This window comes from Erithacus rubecula, assembly GCF_903797595.1.
Source record: "Erithacus rubecula genome assembly, chromosome: 23".
NCBI classification, from domain to species: Eukaryota; Metazoa; Chordata; class Aves; order Passeriformes; family Muscicapidae; genus Erithacus; species Erithacus rubecula.
The window spans coordinates 5,990,069-6,007,937 of NC_136675.1; the positions used below are offsets into that span (position 1 = coordinate 5,990,069).

Consider the following 17,869-nt stretch of genomic DNA (forward strand, 5'->3'; position numbering starts at 1 on the left):
TCACCTGTTATTGGGGCGGTGGGACTGGTGCCAGTCCAAAAGCACACCATTTTCCAGTACACCCTTTAGTCTGCCTCCAATTCCGCAGCACCGGTCTGGCCTGGCTGCAGCCCATGAGGGTTCCCAGAGCTCACAGCCTCATTCCCAGCTGCACCTCGTGTCTTCGAGGCCTTGGCCCTGCGTCTGTGGGGTCACCCCACTGGTGTATCCACACCCAAGTGCTTCCTTCCCATCCCTACATCCCAGCGGGCAGCGCCGCAGGGCAACACGTGCTCCTCTCCAGCCACGTCCCAAGCTGCGTCCAAGAGCCAGTGTCACCACACCCCACGCCCTGTGTCCTCCACCACCGCGTCCCACCCCCTCGCTGGAAGCACTCAGGAAAACACGCACCGGGAAGCAAGAGGCGTTGGGATGAGATCTGAAAACCGGCGGGGGAGAGATGCCCACGGGGCGCTCGGGTGCGCCGAGACCCCGGGGGCACTGGGGCGCCGGGCTTGGCCGGGCCGCTTGCGGCGCCGCGGGAGCAGCCGCGCTGGCCCGGGGCCGTGGCACGGAGCTGCTGCTGCTGCTCGTTGGATGCCGCCGTCGGTGCGGGGCGGCTGGATCTGCCGTCAGCCGGAGCGGTTTATCCTGCTTCACTCCTGCCAGGCGGCTGGGGCTGTCCTGCAGCTCCGCCACCCCTTCGGGCTGCTGCTGGTGTCCCTGCCCGCTCCGCGCCTGGCGCTGGGACACATTCGGCTGCGGCTGGGATGCCCGGCTGCCCCGCAGGTGAGGCCCTGGGCAGCTCACGGCTCTCCGCACCTTCCCCAGCCTGTGCCCCGCTCCCTGCTCGTGTCCCCCGCGATGCGCTGCGGCTGCGGCTGCTGGCCCCGATCCCCGATCGATGGGTGCTCTAATTACCCTGGGCCCGGGGCGATGCGGAGGATGAGGATGGAAGGGGGATGCTGGGAGGATGCCGGGGGGGCAGCTGGATGGTTGGGGGGGACCCCCTGTGCAGTAGGGGCGCAGGGTGGGGAGGCAGCGGGCGTTGGGGTGCCCCGGGCAGCACGGGCAGGTTGGAGGGCGCAGGGTGGGATTGCCCGGGGGTGCCCGGGGTGGAGGTGCCGGTTGTGCCGGCGCAGGGACGGGCGGCGGGGCCGGTCCCGGGGCTGCGCGGGGCGGGAGGCGGCCGGGACCCCCCCGCCGCTCCCCGCCGCCCGGTGGGCAGGGCCGGGCCGGGCCGGGGGAGGCGCCGCGGCGGCGGGAGCGCACGGCGGGGCCGGGAGCGGCCGGACCGGGAGCGCACGGCGGGGCCGGGCCGGCACCGGAACGCCGCGTCCTGCCCGCGCCCAGTCGGTACCGGAACGGCGGCGGGGGGTGAGCGGGGCCGGGGCTGCGGGCAGCGGGGAGCGCCCCGGGGAAGGGCGGCGGATGGAGCGGGGATGGGCCGGGATGGAGCGGGGAAGCGCCGGGGATGGAGCGGGAAGGGCAGGACACAGGGATGCAGCGGGCACGGAACGCGGAAGGACGGCCGGTGGGGATGGGGATGGACCGGGAAAAGGGGGGGCAGCAGCCGCCGGGGCTGGGCTGGAGCTGCGGGCACCGGAGGGCGCGGGGAGAGGGGGGGTAGGACCAGGTGTGAGCAGGACCGGGGGGGGCACACCGGCCCCGTGTGCCCCCGCAGAGCCGTGCCCGCACCCCGCTGCCTCCTGCACCTGCTGCCCCCCCGCCCGCGCCGCAAACCCGGCTCCAGCCCCCGCAGCCCCCGGCCCCGCCGCTCCCTGGGCACCGAACCCCGCCCGGCCCCGCAGCCCCCCCAGCCCCACACCCGTGGCTCCCCCAAAAGCAGGGCGCGGACTGAACCCCTCGGGGCTGCCGGGGGAGCCGCGGTTTTGGACCGCAATTCATTTTTTCACATCTTTTCAATGGGGGGTGAATGACTCATGGAATCCTTTCTTTCAATGTTTTTTTGGGTCTCTTTGTTCCTGTTTTGCTGATTAAATGATGGGAATAAGGAAAGGCTCGGCGTGATGGAGGCGGCTCCTGCGCCGCGGCACATCGGTTGTAGGAGTCTCAGGCATTTTTCCTGGCCGTGCTAGAGGACACAATGAGATTTATTTTAAATATGTCTCATGCAAGGTGCTTATTTGCCCAGCGTGTGTACGCGGCACAGCTCACTCCCGGCGTGCTCCAGAAAGCCCTACCATCTTCTTCTGCCATGATTAATAAGATTTTTAAAGCCACCCTCATTCTTAGAGGGGAAAAACCTGCAGGTACAAAGGGCAGAGCCGAGCTGATGCTCCTTGTACCGAGCACAAAGAAATCGAGCCCGAAAGGTTGGACTTGGCTTTGTGGGAGCGAGCTCAGGGATGCCAGTGTGAGCTTTGCTGATGGAGGGGCAGCCGTGCCACTGTCCCCATCCCTGGGAACCCCAGCAAGGGGGAAACTGAGGCAGCATCCCGAATCTCCAGCAGGGCCGATTCACCCGGCCGAGAGGGCAGAGACACCCATGGTGGGCGATCTCTTCTCCACCACCCGCAGCACCTGTGGCGAGGAGGGTCCCACGGGCACTGGCCCGGTGTCACGCGCTGTTTGCTCCTTCTCCAGGGTGCTGCTGCCCGCGGGGACGTCCTGCCCGCCCTCCTGCCCCTGCCCTGGGCCATGTCGTCCTCCGACGAGGAGACCCTCAGCGAGCGCTCGTGTCGGAGCGAGCGGTCGTGCCGGAGCGAGCGCTCCTACCGCAGCGAGCGCTCGGGCAGCCTCTCCCCCTGTCCCCCCGGGGACACCTTGCCCTGGAATTTACCCCTCCATGAGCAGAGGAAGAGGAAGAGCCAAGATTCGGTGCTGGACCCGGCCGAGAGGGCTGTCGTCAGGGTCGCAGGTAAGGCAGCGCCTTGTAGGTTCCCCCCGGGGATTCGCGGTTCCCCCGCGGTGTCTGAGATGGTTTTGGGGTCATCTCTGAACCCCACGGCTCCTCAGGGAGCCTGGGGATGGGTGGGCAGAGGAGGGGAGGGGTGGATGTGGCTGTGGTGGCCGAGGAGCAGGGTGGTGGTTTGTCCCTGCCATGGCTTTGTCCTCTCCAGGCTCGCCCCGAGCCGTTCATCCCCTCAGCGCTGGGGTTCAGGGATGACTGGGCACCTCCAGCTCGCGGGTTGGGTGACATTAAAATGCTTAATTAAGGACTGAATGGCTCCTTGGTGGAACAATGCCCTTGGCTGAACTCCGGGGAGGAATTTGCCGGGGGAGGTTTGGGATTCCCGCCCGGGTGATGGAGCTGGGGCTGCTCCTTTGTGGCGCCCATCAGCAGCTCCATCGCTGTGGTCACTGGGACATGCTGGTGTCCCCGCGTGGAGGGGACAGTGCCCCGCGTGTCCCTTTGCCTGCTGTGCTGCTGGCCCAGTCACAGCTGAAGGGAAGGAGCGGGGATGGGAAGCAGAAACAAAGACAGGGATGGACCCACCTTGGCCGATGGCTCCTTCTCCAAGCGCTGTGGGGGTGGTGGGGACCCCCCTCCAGGGTGGCCGGGGGGGGAGGATGGGCGAATTTGCTCAGGATGGTGGCTCCAGGCACCCGAGCTGCGGTTTGATTCTTCACCGGGGCCAAATGGCCTTCGAGGGCTTTGATCTGGGTCTGTCCACATCTCCAGGCGCCTTTGATCTGCTCCTGCAGGAGCAAACGGGGATTTGGGGATTCAGGGCCGTGCCGAGGGACCCCTGCTGAGCCTTGGCCGGGCTGTCCCTGGTTGTTGTTCCAAGAGAAACCCGGGGTTGGGTTTTAATCACACTGGTGGGGGTGGGCAGGAGGGTGACAATCCCCTGAGGTGCCCACTGTCCATCCAGTGACCAAACCAGCCCCAGTGCTGGGCTCACCATCCTGTGGGGACACAAACTGGGAGCACTGGGGAGCAGGGACACACCTGGCACAGGTGGCACCAGGTCAGGGGTGGCTGTGGGGTGCTGCTCCCTCCCTCCCTCTCTCCCTGCCTGCCCCATGGCAGTGTGGATCCTGCTGTGCCCGGGAATCTTGGGGCTGGAAGAACCAGTTGATTCAAATGATTATTCTTAAGAATGCACCGTCTGGGGCTGGGATAGGCAAATGTGCAGGGTGTGGCTGGCCCTGCCCCAAATCCCAAATCCCAAATCCCTGGGGCTGGGAAATGGAGGGGTACCAGGATCCTGCCATATTCACTGCTTCTCATGGATCTGTGCCCCAAAATCCCCATCCTCCCACAGCCCAGGGATGGATTCTGCCAAGGCCCAGCCATTCCCCAGCTCTGTTTCTGCCCGGGATGCCGAGTGCTTGTCATCACCCCAGCTGGATCCAGCCCGTGATGAAAGGCAGGGGGATGTCACAAAATTCAGTCTCATGCAGATTCCCCAGTAAAAATAACTCGGGAGGTGCAGTGAGACAGTGCTGAGCTGGGGAAAAAAAAGAAGAGTTGGGAGACAGTTTTGTGTCACCAAGTTTGAAAATGAGCTGAAATATTGATTCAGATCCTTGCATTATTCAGTGGGAATGTCTGCAGGGCTCTGGCTGCCCCGGTGCCTCTTCTCACTGGGATCAGGCTTGGGATCAGGGATGGTGGCCTGGGGAATGTGCCCTGGGGGACCTGGCACCTCTCAGTGAGGGGAGGGGATGTGGCTTGGATTTTTGGGATCTCCAGGAAGAGACACCAGGGCCTGGGGATGGAGCTTGGGCAGCATTTGGGGCTGGGGACCCCCATCCTTGTGCCACCATGGACCTTGTAGAGATGACACAGGAGTGGCACCTTTGTGGGTTTGGGGGGACATGGAGATCTTGGGTTTGGGGGCACACAGAGGTTTGGGGGGCTCTTCCTCTTCACTGCTATGGGGTCCAGCAGTCTCTGCATCCCTTCTGGCCATCAGAGCCAAGGAAAGGAGGACGCAGCCGTGCTCAGGGAGGGACTTGTGGGGGGCTGGGCCGTGCTGGCCCAGGTCCCCAGGCAGCTCTGGAGCCGTTCCCTGCTTTTCTGGCATCTCCTCGCAAGGCAGTGGTGGGAGGGGAGGGGGGAGCAGGACGTGGAGGGTCAGAGTCCGACCCTTGGCCCTGCCTTTGCTCTGTCTCGCTCCAGGCGCTTGGCAGAGGGTGAGGGAGGGCGGGGGGCGCCGCTTTTAGGGGAAAAAAAGAACTCTTTCATCCTAAATCAGTCAGCACTCGGCGCTGCCAGGGCTGTGCTGGGCAGGAGGGATCCGGGGTGCCGGGGGTGAGCGGACAGGGCTGATGGACGAGGCGTCGCGGGGGCTTCCCAAGGACTCTTTGAAAAGGTTCCTGGGAATCCTTTGTCACCCGGGCGCGTCACCAGAGGCAGCGCTGGCTGAGGGAGGGAGCTGCGCTCCATCCCCGGGGACACGGGAACAAACCCCCTTGTTCTCCGCTGTCCGGCTGGCGGGGCCGGGGCAGATCCGAGCGGCGCGGGGAGGAATCGCGGAGTGCCAGCTGGCCGCCGCAGATTTCCCTTTCCCTGGGAACGCGTTTTTGGGTCAGAGGGATGTGGCACCTCTGCAGGGCTCTGTGCCGGGCAGAGCTGCGCCCCCCGGGGTGGTTCCCAGGGGATTTTCTGCCCGTTCCCGGTGGGATGCTCCGCTGAGGATGCGTGCCAAGCCCCGGCACCGCCGGGCACAAAGGCGCTGCCACGAGGTCGCGGCGATCGAAACCCTCCTCCCCGCGGAGGCTCTGCCGGGCACCGGCGCTCTGTGCCACGTTAATTACTTTTCCTAATTACGGCGCCAAGCTGAAAGGGAGATGCCTCCAAAAGCGGGATGGTTTGTGTAACCCCACCCAGGCCGGGGGCTGCGGGAGGAGGAGGAGGAGGAGGATGGAGGCGCTGCCCCTGATCCCGCTTCTTTCCCTGGAGGGATGCGGGGTGCGGAACCCCCACCCTGAGGGGGCTCGGGGGTCCCTGGGTGATAGTGGGGACACGCAGGGTGTCTGTCTGAGTGGGATGGGGCTTTTCTCATTGCCATGGTTACCCAGCCGGGCCCTCCAGTTGCCATGGGAACGGCGCATCGGGGTGAAAAAGCAACATCTTGAGATGGCCAAAAAGCGCCGGGATTCGCCCCGGTGGGGCGAGGGGGGCTGGGTTTGACGGGGGTCGTGGCGAGGGGGTGTCCTGTGGGCTCAGCGGGGTGTGGGGGGCTGCTGGGGGGACTGGGGTGTCCCCTGCCTGGGGACAGCCACCCTCGTGCCCCTGTTTCCACGGGAGATTTTGCTCCGTCAGCTCTGCTGGGGTTTGGGGGGGCTGAGCGGGGTTTCTGTGGATATGGGAGTGCCAGGCAGGTTTGGCCCTGAACCCCAATTCCCCCGTGGGGTTTGGCTCTGCCTCACTGTTCCCCTTGGTGGGGTCTCTCCATCCCCTCCAAAGTCCCTCAGCTGGTCCTCAGGGACCCTTTTTCCTGCCCGTTGCTCACCAGGGGATGCTGAGGGGTCCCCACAACCCCTCCAGGCAATGCCAGGGGGTCTGGCAGTCCCTGGGCACAGCCTTGGCAGCCCCCCCAGCCTGTGCCATGCTGGAAGCAGGGTGGGGAGCAGCAGGACCCCCATGCTGGGGGCAGCAGGACTTGGCTGATGCACTGGCTGCACTGGGATTTACTGGGATCTACTGGGATGAACTTCCTGGGCTCACTGGGATGTACCAGCAACACCAATTGCACCTGGGGGGATCTTTGGGTGACAGCGTGGCACTGGGAGGTCACAGCATCACAGCCAGACAGTGTCGTGCCTCCCTCCCAAGGTGCCACCCCTGCTGTCAGTCCCGTTGTCACCCCTCTGTGTCACCCCCTGGTGTCACCGCCCGTGTCAGTCACTCTCTGATGTTGTCCGTGATGTCATTTCTGGTGTCACCCCTCCGGTGTCACACAGTGTCACTCCCTGGTGTCCTTCCTGGTGTCACAGCCATTGTCACCCCTGTGTCACCCCAGGATGATCTCCGGTGTCACCCCGGTGTCACCCCAATACAATCCTTGGTGTCACCTCGGTGTCACCCCCGGTGTGGTGTCACACCCAATATAATCCCCGATGTCACCCTCGGTGTGGTGTCACACCCCATATAATCCCCGGTGTCCCCCCGGTGTCACCCCCGGTGTCCCCCCGCCCGGTACTACCCCGAGCGGCCGCCAGGAGTCGCAGCGGGCCCGGGGCGGACCCCAGGGGGCGGGCCCAGATTTGGGGGTGTGGCTTCAACAGGGGGCGGAGCAAAACGAGCAGATGGGCGGGGCCGGTTCTGACGGGCGTGTTCATGGGCGTGACCACGGTAATTTAGGGCTCTGGGGAGTGTCCAGGGGCGTGTCCCCATCCATAGCAGTGTCCCCATTCATGGGCGGTCACCGGGCCGGTGGGCGGCTCCCGGTGCCCATGAACGGTCCCGGGGCAGTCCCAGTTCCCGTGGGCGGTTCCGGGGCGGGACCCGGGGCGGTCCCGGTGTCCATGGACGGTCCCGGTTCCCGTGTTCGGTCCCGGGGCGGGTCCCGGTGCCGTGGGCGGTCCCGGGGCGGTCCCGTTCCCGTGGGCGGTCCCGGGGCGGGTCCCGTTCCCATGGGCGGTCCCGGGGCGGTCCCGTTCCCGTGGGCGGTCCCGGTGCCGTGGGCGGTCCCGGTGCCGTGGGCGGTCCCGTTCCCATGGGCGGTCCCGGGGCGGTCCCGGTGCCGATGGGCGGTCCCGGTGCCGTGGGCGGTCCCGGTTCCCGTGTTCGGTCCCGGGGCGGGTCCCGGTGCCGTGGGCGGTCCCGGTGCCGATGGGCGGTCCCGGGGCGGGTCCCGTTCCCGTGGGCGGTCCCGGGGCGGTCCCGGTGCCGTGGGCGGTCCCGGTGCCGTGGGCGGTCCCAGGGCGGGTCCCCGTTCCCGTGGGCGGTCCCGGGGCGGGTCCCGTTCCCGTGGGCGGTCCCGGTGCCGTGGGCGGTCCCGGGGCGGGTCCCGTTCCCATGGGCGGTCCCGGGGCGGTCCCGTTCCCATGGGCGGTCCCGGGGCGGTCCCGGTGCCGATGGGCGGTCCCAGGGCGGGTCCCCGTTCCCGTGGGCGGTCCCGGGGCGGTCCCGTTCCCATGGGCGGTCCCGGGGCGGGTCCCGTTCCCGTGGGCGGTCCCGGGGCGGGTCCCGTTCCCGTGGGCGGTCCCGGGGCGGGTCCCCGTTCCTGTGGGCGGTCCCGGGGCGGGTCCCCGTTCCTGTGGGCGGTCCCGGGGCGGGTCCCGTTCCCGTGGGCGGTCCCAGGGCGGGTCCCGTTCCCGTGGGCGGTCCCGGGGCGGTCCCGGTGCCGTGGGCGGTGCCGGCCCGGGCGCGGCGCGGCGGAAGCGGCCCCGGCACAGACGGGTCGTGGCCGCGCCGCCGGCAGCTGCGCGCAGCCCGGGCACAAAGGCCGCCATGGCCGGCTACGTGCCGGGGCTGCTCCCGGCCAACCGCAGCCAGGAGAAGGAGTTCGTGCAGGCCTACGAGGACGTGCTGGAGCGCTACAAAGGTACCGCGCCCGCCGGGGCCGCGCCCGGGCCTGAACCGGCACCCAGCCGGACCCGTTCCCGGTGCCTTCCCCGAGCCTTCCCCGAGCCTTCCCCGACCGTTCCCGGTGCCTTCCCCGACCGTTCCCGGTGCCTTCCCCGACCGTTCCCGGTGCCTTCCGGTGTTTTCTCGGTGTTTTCTCGGTGTTTTCTCGGTGTTTTGCCCGTGTTTTCTCGGTGCCCGGGGGGCAGCAGCATCCTCGGTGTCCCCGCGTGGGCTGTCGCGATCCGTGTGTCCCCAGCGTGGGGACAGCGTCTGAGCTGTCCCAGGTGTCCCCCGCGTGCGGTGCCGCGGGTTTTTCCGTGGGTTGTGTGCGGGAGCAGCGTCCCCGCGCGTGGTTCCTGCGTGCCGCGGTTCCTGCGTGGGCTCAGCATCCCTGCGTGGGCTGTCCGAGGGATGAGCGCTGCTGTTCTCCAGCCTGGGATACCCGGGGGCGCTCGGCAGCCCCAGCACGATCGTCCCGCATCCCTTGAGTGGCTTTTCCTCAGAGTTTTGGGGTCCGCGTGTCCCTTCCGTGGGGTGCGCTGCATCCCGCCCGCGCACCCCGGCGCCGGGAGCGGCACCGCATCCTTCATCCCTGTGCCCCCGCTTCATCCCTGTGCCCCCGCTTCATCCCTGTGCCCTCACCCGCGGTGCCACCAGGGGTGTGGGGACCCATCCGTGTCCCCCCCGGGCCGGGGTCCCTCGGTGAGCCGCAGCCGGGCGGGGATGCGGGGCCCGGGTGCCGGTGCCGGTACCGGCGGTGAGTTTGCAGTTTTGATGTCAGCGGCTCATCCCCGGCAGCTGTGTGCTGTTCCCATTCTTGTGCTTGTTATTATTATTTTTCTTCTCCCCTGCTGCAGTGCTCGGCTTGTGCTGGAGCCCAGATTCCAGCCCCACAGGGCTCCCTGTGCTCTGTTTTATAAGTTTAGCAGCCAAGTCTGTTTAAAATAAGGATGGCCGGGCCGAGAGGAGCTCGCAGCGCCGGTTTCCTTTTCCTTTCTCTCGGAGAAAAGGGAATAAATGGATTCCCTGACTCAGGGGTGCCACTCAAACATCCCAGAGGTGGCAGAGACACTCAGCCTCCGCAGGGAGCAGGGAATAAAACCACCAGGTGCTTTGCAAAGGCGCTGGGAAACGTGACTGGGGCTTGTCCAAGTACTTGACAAACTTTTTTTTTTTATGAATAAAAAGCTGCTTTGATGTAGCTGTGTTCAGCGTGGAGACGCTGGTGTGGAAGGAGCTGCTGTTTGCATCGGGTTTGCTTTGTTCCAAAACAGAGATGGAAATTCCAGGGTCTGTAATGCACTTGGTCCAGCTGCAGCACCCCTGGCACCTGAGCTCCCCTTACCTGTTCCTTGCTCTGCCTGTTGGTGCCTTCCATGAGCAATTGGGTTCTTTTGGGAAGGAGTTTTTCTAGGCAATGCCTGATTTTTGCACTTGGAAATACCTGCTGGGTGTTGTTGGAGCTTGTTTGTGGTGTAGGGGAAATGAGTGTTTACACTCCATAAAAGCTTTCCTTTGTTTTTGACCCCTTCCCAGCTCCCCACCCCTCCTGGGACATCCCACCAGCGCTGCAAGGGCTGAGTGGGAGCCCCACTTTGGGTTGTTTGGGTCTGAGTTGGTCTCTTCCCTGTTATTCCCCACTGCACCTCCTGTAAACCCTTTGGTTTTTCCTGTCCAGAACAAGTTTTCCACTGGCTCATCCCCTCCCCCTCTTAATCCTGCAAAAACAGAGAATTTTCACTGAAATGTGACTGCTGAGGGCCGAGTGGGGGAGACCTGTGGTGGTGGCTTGTGGTGTCCACCCTGGACCTGCCACATCCAGGACATGGCAAGGAGAGCAAGGAGGACACTTGACCCTGCCAGAACCAGGATTGCAAACACATTTCTCTTAGACATCACCACTAAACACCTTAAAAAAATCCCAATTTGAGCAGCGAGGCGTCTGCTGAGCGAGCCGGGACAGGTCTGGAGACGACGAGAGCGGCAGCACGGGGAGGGTCCTGTGAGTCCTGGTTTTCCCTGGTGGGGGGGGTCCTGTGAGTCCTGGTTTTCCCTGGGGGGGGGGGGTCCTGTGAGTCCTGGTTTTCCCTGGGGAGCAGGAGTGAAGCAGATCCCCGTGATTCCTCCCTTTCCAGCGGGGTGCCGGGGAGCTGTGCCGCAGCGCTGCGGCTCCGGGGGCTCCTGGGGATGAGCCCCATCCCGGGGGAGGACACAGACACCAGCAGCATGGTTTGCAGCAGCACTGCAGGGACACCCACCTGCTGTGCCCTGCTCCTGAGGGGGTGGCTGAAACCAAAATATGGGGCTAAAAGTGGGGATTTTGGGGGCGGTGCTGTCTCAGCGCTCCCCTGGCTCTCGCTTCCTCGGGGTTGTCGTGTCTGGAAAGAACCCCAAAGGTCCCCAGGGCCACCACCTTCACCAGTGTGGCCCAGCTGGAATCCAGCAGGCCAGTTCCCTGCAGGGATCCCAGCCCCTCTTGCCTCATCCCTGGATCGCAGTGCTGAGGCACATGCTGGGACCTGCAGCCCCGGATCCCGGTGGGAATGACGGCATCGGTGATGGTGATGCTGGAACTTTTTGGGGTCTGGGCAGGAAGGGGAGCCTGACTGTCACCCTGAGGCCACTCTCCATTCCCATGGCAGCCTCCTGTTGTGTTTTGGGGGGTGCTGACCCTCACTGGAAATGGAAACTGTGGCCCTGTGCTGAGCAGCCCCCGGCAGCTCAAGGGTGCCGGCAGCTTTGCCAAGCTCAGAACACAGGTCATGCTTCCCCTGCTCCCAGCCCTGTAAACATTAACTAATCAATCCTGGTGAAATCCTTTCTTTCTCGTCATTAACTGGTGGTTTTTTTGGGATTGAGGGTAGAGAACCTGGAGCTGTGGCATCTCCAAAGCTTTTCCCTGCTCCTGGTGCTGTCTGTGCCTGTTCCGTGGTGCCCGGCACGTGGCCTGGGACAGCACAGGGTGGTTTGTCACCTTGATTGAGTAACCTGGCTTCACTTAGGAAGATAACAACATCCCAAGGGCTGGAGGAGACCCTGGGGTGGGCAGGAGAGGTGGGGGACCCTTGTGTAAATCAAGCAGTTGGGACTGGAGCCTTCCTGGTGGTGGGTGGCATTCCTGACCATGCCCATCTCTGAAGAACTTTCTTTTTTCTCACTTGTGGCTGGCGTTGTGCCACAAAAAAATGCACCTGGAGCTGTCTGGGTGCCTTGTTCCTTGAGCCAGGCAGCTCTTTCAATATGCAGCCACCTCCTGGTGCAAGGGATTGCATCCCACGAGGACAAATGTCACCCCTGGCTGGTGCTGAGTGAGCTGCACGAGGTCTCTGTGGCCTGTGACAGCCCTGCTGGGGCTGGTGGCATGGTGGTGACTCCTGGCTGGGGCAGAGGAAGCCCTTCTTCCTCTTCATCCCTCAGGAGCAGCTTTGGCCAAGTTCCACTTTTAGAGTGGAGAGTCCCTGGCTCTGGAGCAAGTGTGGGGGGAGCTGAGCTGGCAGCTGTGGGATTTTCCACCATTGGGTGAATAACCCTGATTTTTTGGGGGGTGATGTGTGTGGGAGTCATTCTCTGGCATGGGAGGGATGGAGCAGAGGCAGAAGGGGGGCTCAGGAAGGTGGAGGAGCCTGAGGTTGGTGCAAGGAGCTGTTTTGCTCGTGTTTGCTTTGGCCAGCAGGGAAATGGGGCTGGTGGTCTTGCAGGGGGCAGGGTCCACCTCAGCTGGCCCAGCTGTGCCTCCTGGGCTGGCATTGCCTGCCTGAGGGGGTGTTCCTCCCCATCCTGCCATCATCCTCATCATCATCCTGGTGCCCTGCTAATGAACCAGAACCTGAGCCCTGCTCCCACAGCTCTTGGAGCTGTTGGCTGCTTCTCCTCCTTTCCACGTGCATCTGGTGCAGAGAGAAAATCCCCTGGGAGAGCAGGAGGTGGGTGCAAGGTGGCCTCACGTGAGCTGGGAGCTTTGATCTCCTCTCAGCAGCCTTTGGAAGGGGCTGGGGCTGTTCTCTGCCTGCTCTCCTCAGCTCTGCATTCCCGTGGAGCCTTTTCCTTCCCAGCTCATGCTCCAGGGTGAGAGCAGAGTCTTTGACCTCTGTCTGCTGGGTCCCAGCCAACCTCCTTTCCAGGCTTGTCTCGCTGGTGTCAGCTAAGTTTAGACTGCTCTGGACATACCGTGGCTGATGTCAGTGGCAAGGAACCTCCCAGAGGGAAGTAAAACAAGAGCTTTTATTTAAATGTAAAGTGTCTTAACACCATTGTTTGAATACCCGGGTGATAAGTGGCTTTTTTATGGATCTGGAATGGATAAATCCAGGCTGTGGGAGCAGCAGGGAGCTGCAGGTTCCAGTTCCTCCTGTCTTTCTTTAAGGAGAGGCTGTGCTGGAGCTCAGGGTGGGCATGAAGGAGCTGGGATCTCTAGGAACAGCTCCATCCTCATTCCCAGAGGGGTGTGAGCCCTGCCTGGACCTGGGCTCAGCCTGGCTGGTTCCTGCACGGGGCAGTGTTTCACTGCAGCAGCTGGGAAGCAGCTCAGGAAGCCCTGGAAGGGACCCCACTCCTTGAGCTCCAATAATCCAGCCCTTCCCAATCCTCTCCATGGCTCTGCCATGCCCTAAGCTCTGTGTTGTGGACAGATCTTAGGAACAGCAGGTGAGATTTGCAGGCAGGTGAGGCAATCCTGCCCTGGGGAGAGGCAGTGCAGGGGTGGCACGGTGTGGTCACCCCCATTGCTGGGGCTGGTCACTCCTGCTGTGCCCCCTGGCTCTGGGTGAACCCTCCCAGGTCCATGGGCAGGGCCAGCAGAGCTGCTCCTCTCCTCTCCCTGATTGCTCACACCTTTCCCATCCCATCCCAGGCTGCGGGTGGGGTGGGAACCAGCAGAGCCGGTGCTGGGGGAGCAGGGCTGGGGGCAGGGAGCTGATCTCTGCAGCACACCCCTCATCCCTGCTGGATGCTCTCCCTGACATCTCCCTTTCCTTCCAGACACTCTTTCTCCCAGGAAAAAAAAACAAAAAACAGATTTAACCTCTCATCGCTGCTCTGTCTGGGGGGTCTGGGGATGTTCAAACAGCCTCCAGCTTGGAGAGGGGGAAACTGCCAAGGAAATTCCCTGCATGGAGGATGCTTGTGTTAATAAGCTGGGAGGTTTCCTTTCCAAGCTGATGTCGTGGGGTTTTGTGTGTCTGGATGGATCTCACCTGGCTGGGGGGCTGAGGAGGGGGATGCTCCAGCCTCAGCTCCCTGCAGGGATGTGTGGGTGATCAGATTTGGACAATCAAACAAGTCCTGGGATGGGATCTCAGATTTCTGGGTGAGATAAACCCAGAAATTCTTGGAAGAGGAGGGGGGGGGGAAAGTGAGAGTGGGGCAAGATGGTTTGGGAGGTTCTGGGTGAGGAGCAGGATGCTGATCCCAGCAGGATGCTGATCCCAGCAGGGTGGGCTCCATCTCTGTGGCTCCCAGCAGAGGTGGGACAGGTCTGGTCTGTGCCTGCAGTGTCCCTTTGTCACCCCCTGTTTATCAGAGCCAGCGAGCTCTGAGTGCTGGGAGGCCACAATTGTGTTTATTTGGTTGTTTTCCTGTGCGTGACAAGCCTGCATTTCCATTTTTCATTTCCTGTTGAGCCCTGTTTCCCTCCGGTGAGTCCCAGCCTGCCCTGCCTGCCCTCCTCTGCTCAGATGAACATTTTTTTAATGATGCTGGGGAAGCTTTTCCAGCCTCCCACAGGTGATGAGTGCTGTGTTTTGCACCTCTGCAGCACCTGCGTGGGCTGTGTTCTCTCCCTGTTTCCCTTTTGCCCACCTTGAGCTCTGTTGGGACTTTTTCCCCTTCCTCAAACCCTGCCCAGGTTGGGGCATAATCCTGGCATGGCTGGGATTGAAACCAGCTCCTTCTCCAAATCTCTTGCTCCCCCCAGCCATGCACCCCACTCCTGCACAGATCCCAGTGGGATTTTTGTGTCCTCTCAGGGTGGGACTCATCTTGATTTTTATTAATCCTTATTCAGGTCTGTTGTGACCCTACAAAAATGCTTCTGCCAGCAGCTTATTTTTCCCTGCAGGAAACTGTATACAAGGGCTGCCTTGGCTGGGAGATTCCAGCTGACCTTGGGCAGTTTTGCTCCTGGTGAATCTGTGCTGTGGGAGCTGCTCCTTTCCATGCACACCAGGGCTGGGACACCTCCCCAGCCTGGTGGGAAGCTGCACGTGCCAGCTAATGAGCCTTAATTAGTGCCCCCCACACCACCCCTCTGCTCAGCTGACACAGGGATGTTGGGGACAGCTGCTGTCACCCTGCTGGTGACACTGCAGCCTTGAGGCTCATCCCTGAATAAATCCACCCTGCACCCCAGGATCCCCCCCTGGATGGAGATTCCCTGGCTGTGCCAACACCCTTAGCTTTGGGCAGCCCCCTCCCCACTCGTGGGGGTCTCACAGGCTCCCCCCAGCTCTGGGGTGACAGGGTGGGGACAGCAGGGCTGGTGGCACTGGGTGCAGAGCTGCTGCCTGGGGGGTGTTTCATTCCATCCTGGCTGGCTGTTTGGGATGCTTCTCGTTCCTGCTGCCAGGGCAGTTGCTGTGCTGGGATTCCTGGGTGCTGCAGGAGCTGGGGGGCTCCCCTGGGTGCCCCCTCCCTGCTGTCACTCTGCTGATGGAGCCAGCTGGAGTCATCCTCCCTCCTCCAGGAATTCCTGGCGTTCCCAGCACTGGGGAGAAGGGGCTGGGATGGTTTAGGGATGGGATCTGCTGCCTCAGAGCCACTTCCCATTAACCCCCTCGGGGCAGCAGGAGGGAAATGCCCTTCTCCCTATCAAGGCAGGGTTTGTGGATCAATTCCCTGCATCTCCCTCCTGCTGCTGGAATTTTGGAGCAGCTGCCTGCTTGCTGTGTCCCCCATCCTGGTGGGGTCTGGCCTCTCCCTTTTGCTGGGAAGGAGAGGATGGAGATAAATGAGGTGGGGTCTCACTGTCCCCCCATGATGGGCTCAGCTCCCTGTGCTTTTTTGGGGGTGTTGGAAGGGAAGGACCTCAAGTCCCCTCATGTCCCCTCCATGGGGCTGTTCCCACCCTTCCTTCTCACAGCTCCTTTGTCAGCAAGGATCAGGATTTTTTTTCTCCCCCCCCCCCTTTTTTTTTTTTTTCTTCCTTTAGAGGAAAATTCCATTGTGCTATTTTTAGTGGTGACAACTTGGCTTCTTCACCAACTTTTATTCTGCTGCTGAAGGCACAGGGAGATGGCTGGGAATGGCCCTGTGATGCCAGGGGTGCTGTGAGCATCCAGGCACCTCCAGATCCTAAATCCAGGCTCTTCATGGCAGCTGGATCAGCTCCTGGAGCAGCTCCTTGCTGGGATGGAGGGGTGGATGGATGGATGGATGGATGGATGTCAGCTCCATACCACCAGAGCCCAGGGGTGCAGAGGGTGCTGGGGTGATCAGAGTGGGGACAAGACACCTCAGCACCTTCCCCCCCTTTCCAACTGGGAGCTCTCAGAGGGAATTTTGGCTCCCTGGTTCCCAGCTGTCAGGGGCACAAGCAGCAACTGGGTTTGCTGTGCTCACCATGCAAAGTGATACCCTCAGTGTGTGTCTGTCCCTGGAGAAGTGTCTGTCTGTCCTGGAGCTGTGGAGGAGGTGGATGCAGGGTTGCTTCCATGAGTGTTCTGGTTTTATTTGTATTTTTATGGGTGATTTGCCATGGGATGCTCTGGGGATACATCTCTACACAGGGTGGAGGAGCCAGGGATTCATGTCCCCGTGGATCAGGGGAATCTCCTCACTACCCTGAGTTTCAGGGAGCTTCTCCTCAATTTTTTGGGGGGAGATTTGGCTGCTGCAGCACATCCTTGCTCTATTTCTCTGCCTTTCCTCTGGCACAAATGCTGTGTGGGAGCCCAGGCAGGATGATCCTGCACTGTGTGGTGGGTCTTGCTCAATCTGCTGGGATGTTTCCAGACAGGGAATGGGGAGAGCAGGATCTGCCTCCATGACAGCACGTTTCAACACTGCTGATGATTATATTATTATAATTATCATTGTCATTATGTGCTATTTGATTTAGCAGAAGTCCTACTGGACACCAGTCCTGCTGAAAGGCAGCAGTGAGCAGGTCAGGAGCTTGGATCCCCTTGGATCATTCTGGGCTGGTTCCTGCTGCCAAAAAATTCCTTTAAAACCAGTAAATCTCCTTTTGAGCTTTGTAAGCTCCTCACAGCCAGGGTGGGTGAACATGTGCTGAGTGTTGGGGGGCACAGACAGGAGGGATCTGCTCCCCATCTGCTCTCACCTGAACCTTTTTCCCAACATTTTAAGGCACTTTTCTAATGGCTTCTCCCAGTCTGTCAGCCCTGTGGCTTTTCCCACAAGGATGGGATCCCATCTGCCCACTGCCTGCCAGCCTTAAATCCCATTGGTGTGCTTTATATTTTTTTTTTCCCTTCCCCTCCCAATTCCCTTGCTGGAAATATCCCCAGGACATCCAATCTCTGCAAGCTGGTGGAGGGGTGGGATAAGGGATGCCGGGGGGCCCTGGTGGTGCTGGGCAGTTGCTGGGCTCATTTGCAAAAAAGGGGGGTGGCCTCAGCCCTGGGAGGCTTTCATCAAATAAGGAAACACTGCCAGTGGTCAAAGGGCGAGGGAGAGGAGTCCAGCAGGAATGCAGAGCTGGGGACAGTGGCTGGAGCTTGTGGCTGTCCCCATGCCACCCAGCTGAGCAGCAGGGCTGGCTGGGGCTGGAAGATGAACTTGGAGAAGTACAAGAAGTTCCTGGATGGACTGGGCACCCTGAGAGGTATTTGTGACCCACGGTGGGCTCCAGCTGGGTGCCACCATCTGTCTGGGGTGGATGGAGCTCTCCCAGCAGGAGCTGCTGGATTCCCAGGGAGGGGTGGCGCTTCCAGGGCTCTCCTTCACTTCCCTCTTTTGTCCTCTCCTTGGATTTGGAGCTGGGCACACAAAGCACTGCTGAGGAAGCTGCTTGGGCAAATAACAGCTGGGAAAAGGAGTTGAGCTGCAATTCCTGCTGCAGGGGGACAGCAGGCTGCAGTTCCCAAGGGCTGGGGCTGATCCTGCTCTGCTGAGGCTGTTTCTGGGTGGGTGCACGGTGGCACCCCAGTGCAGATTGCTGTTTTCTTACTTCTCTTCTTTCTAAAGCTGCTTCCCAGAGCTCTGCCCTGCCCTGGGCTGTCCCTGGAGAGGCAGCTGGGACACCTGATCGTGCTGGGCTGGCCCTGGCAGGTGGCTGGAGGCCGCCAGCCCTTGTCCCTCTGTCACACGGGCTGTGGGAGAGCAGCTCGGTTTACCTGCTGCTCTGGCAATGCCTTTTCTCCCCTGTCTTTTATTTTTTTTTTTAATCCTCCCTGTTATACATGAGCTTTTTTTTCCTCTGGAATCTCCATCCAGCCTCATTAT

General features: G+C 62.0%; 1 protein-coding gene across 5 annotated transcripts in view; it reads left to right on the top strand.

Moving 5' to 3' along the window:
- Nucleotides 1-2,625: 2,625 nt before the first annotated feature.
- MACF1 (microtubule actin crosslinking factor 1) overlaps nt 2,626-17,869 on the top strand; it is a gene marked incomplete at its 3' end in the record, with an annotated part of 145,532 nt that continues 130,288 nt past the window's right edge. For 4 of the 5 annotated variants that reach the window (XM_079325687.1, XM_079325688.1, XM_079325685.1 and 1 more), the window contains exon 1: nt 2,626-2,860. In XM_079325687.1, the coding sequence (XP_079181813.1) occupies nt 2,641-2,860 (220 nt within the window). In that variant the 5' untranslated portion in view covers nt 2,626-2,640. Of the gene's footprint in view, nt 2,861-8,259; nt 8,445-17,869 lie in introns of those variants that run through there. The other variant, XM_079325689.1, reaches the window with a different exon arrangement.